Raw genomic sequence first — 2,741 nt, forward strand, 5'->3', positions numbered from 1 at the left:
TGGTGAATCTCCCCTTGAGTTGGGATGCCTCTCAAGGTTACTCGCCTGGAGTTAAGGGAACCTCTGACAAGAAACCGTTGGGTGGTAAGAAACCGAGACTCAGGCACTAACAAACGTGCAGCAAGATTTGCTTGCTCCGACTACACTGTATGGCCATCTTCAATAAACTTGTTTGCCATAAACCCAGAGTTAATGCCCTCCCTGCCCCTGCAACAGGCCATATACACACACTACAGCACAGCAGGACAGTGTGGAAGTGAGGCAAGCAGCCCTGAAAAGCGAAAGTCCTGCTGCTGTGGGTGGACGTGTCTCCAGGAAGCTGCAGCCCCCACACGATGGCTGCAGCAAGTAAATGCCTGCTTTCGTAGTGCCAAGACAGACACTGCCAAAAGGAAACTTTCTTCATTTCACTGGGGACATGCGAAGGCACTCAGACTAGCAGGCACTGATGTTCCTCTGTCTCTGCTGACAAAGGGGGAAGCCTGTGTTCCTGCTTCAGCAAGGTCTCTCGGTCAGATTCTAAAGGGATTCCTGAGAAGTGGCATGACCTGGAAAATTTTTCCTTTTAACATGAATGTAAGGGAGAAAAGTAAGAAAGAAAGAAATGAACAACACAGAGCCTTGATGCCAAGTACCCTTTGAATGATGAACGGATGCACATGGGATGGTTATTGGTGCTGATACTGTACCCATTGAACCAGTTTCCTCAGAGCATCCTTGAGATCCTTGTTCCTCATACTGTAGATGAGGGGGTTCAGTGTTGGAGGCAGCACTGCATACAGAACAGCCACCACCAGATCCGCAACTGGGGAGGAGAGGGAGGGGGGCTTCAGGTAGGTAAACATGAGAGTGCTGACAAACAGGGAGACCACGGCCAGGTGAGGGAGGCACATGGAAAAGGCTTTGTGCTGGCCCTGCTCAGAGGGGATCCTCAGCACGACTGTGAAGATCTGCACGTAGGACAGCACAATGAAAATGAAACACCCAAAGCCTAAACAGGCACTAACCACAATAAGTCTAGCTTCCCTGAGGTAGGCGTCAGAGCAGGAGAGCCTGAGGATCTGGGGAATTTCACAGAAGAACTGCTCCACAACATTGCCTTGGCAGAGTGGTAGTGAAAATGTGTTTCCAGTGTGCAGGCCAGCATAGAGAAAAGCAGTGCCCCAGGAAGCTACTGCCATTTTGACACAAGCTCTGGTGTCCATGAGGGTCCCATAGTGCAGGGGTTTGCAGATGGCAATGTAGCGGTCATAGGCCATGACAGTGAGAAGAAAATATTCTGCTGACAACAAGAAGAGAAGCAGAAAGACCTGGGAAGCACATCCAGAGTAGGAAATGGCCCTTGTGTTCCAGAGGGAATTGGCCATGGATTTGGGGACAGTGGTGGAGATGGAGCCAAGATCGAGGAGGGAGAGGTTGAGGAGGAAGAAGTACATGGGTGTGTGGAGGTGGTGGTCACAGGCTACGGCTGTGATGATGAGAATGTTGGCCAGGAGGGCAGCCAGGTAGATGCCCAGGAACAGCATGAAGTGCAGAAGCTGCAGCTCCCATGTGTCTGCAAATGCCAGGAGAAGGAACTCGTTGAGGAAGCTGCTGTTGGACATTTTCTCCTTTAGGGCATAGGGGACTGTCCAAAGAAGAAAAGAAATTGAGAAGTAAGGAGAGATTTTTCAAGTTAAAAAAAAAAAGTTCCAGTTTTCATACAACCCCCCATATTGCCTCTCTCTTTGCTGAGAGGATCTGTGGGCTCCACTTTGCACTGGCTGAGTGTGCTGTGAGGAGCAGGGGCCTCTGCCCTTGGGCTGCAGAGGAGTCAGTCCTGCTGTACAGTGGTGGGAAGGAGGGAATGGGAGGGAGTAGCTCTGACATTCACAGTTTCTGCCAGGTGAAATCCAGCTGTCATGTGGAAGGGCTTTTCAGCATCTTCACCACCAGTTCTAGTAAATGAGGGCTGAGGAACAGAGTTTTAGGGATTTTTCAACGTTGTTTATTTTCTTTCAGATGTCCTTGTTTACCCCTAGGGAGTGTTCCTCGAAGGTAGCAATCCGTGGCATTTCTGCTGAGTCCTGTGATGAAAGAATTCACTGTCACTTGGTGCAGAGTGAGGACAGCTAGTCTGTCTATTAGCCTTGATGCCAGTTGTCCTGTGTTCCCACCTCTTTGAGCTGGAGGATGTTCACACTCATATGTTGCCCTAAAAAGAAACAAGCTGCTGCTGAGAGCAGAGGAGTCCAGTTTCAAACTGCAGGTCTCCAAACTTCTCTCCCTTTCTCAGCTCACCAGAGGGAGGTCTCCACACTCCCCTTCTAGCCAAGGACACACAGGGCTCTTTTCAGCTGCCCCTATTCAGCTGCCCACCACCATTTCCGTACTCTTCGCATCTCTGCAGCTTCTTCATGGGGCTCTCAGATAGCACAGAGATGCTATGAGACAGCTGTGCCTTTCTGGAGGGCAGCTTGCAGCCTGGCAGAATGCCATAGGGTCAAATGTCCTAAGGATGGTCTCCCTTAAGGAGAGCCTGCTCTTTTCCCAACCCCATGGACTGCATTTCCCGGAGCCCCACAGGTCAGAAGGGGGTTGGGGCAACCTCGCTCCCATGCAGACCCCTCTGTTGCACAACTCACAGGGTCAGTGTCAGAACTGCAGCTGAACTCCCCCAACCCCAGGGAGCCCGAGAGAAGAGCAGGAGCAGCATGGATAGGAGGGGAAACAAGGAGCAACACCATGATCCTGCTGCCAAG

The 2,741-nt window shown here is 51.1% G+C and overlaps 1 protein-coding gene across 1 annotated transcript; it reads right to left on the minus strand.

Moving 5' to 3' along the window:
- Window positions 1-668: 668 nt before the first annotated feature.
- Window positions 669-1,604, minus strand: LOC136993775 (olfactory receptor 14A16-like). The gene has a single exon (XM_067308720.1). The coding sequence runs from the start codon at window positions 1,602-1,604 to the stop codon at window positions 669-671; it is 936 nt and encodes a 311-aa protein (XP_067164821.1).
- Between the last annotated feature and the right edge of the window lie 1,137 nt (window positions 1,605-2,741).

This window comes from Apteryx mantelli, chromosome 20 (assembly GCF_036417845.1).
Source record: "Apteryx mantelli isolate bAptMan1 chromosome 20, bAptMan1.hap1, whole genome shotgun sequence".
NCBI classification, from domain to species: domain Eukaryota; kingdom Metazoa; phylum Chordata; class Aves; order Apterygiformes; family Apterygidae; genus Apteryx; species Apteryx mantelli.

Excerpts from the sequence above, each read along its gene's own strand:
- LOC136993775 (XM_067308720.1), bottom strand. The coding sequence starts at position 1,604 with ATGTCCAACAGCAGCTTCCTCAACGAGTTCCTTCTCCTGGCATTTGCA.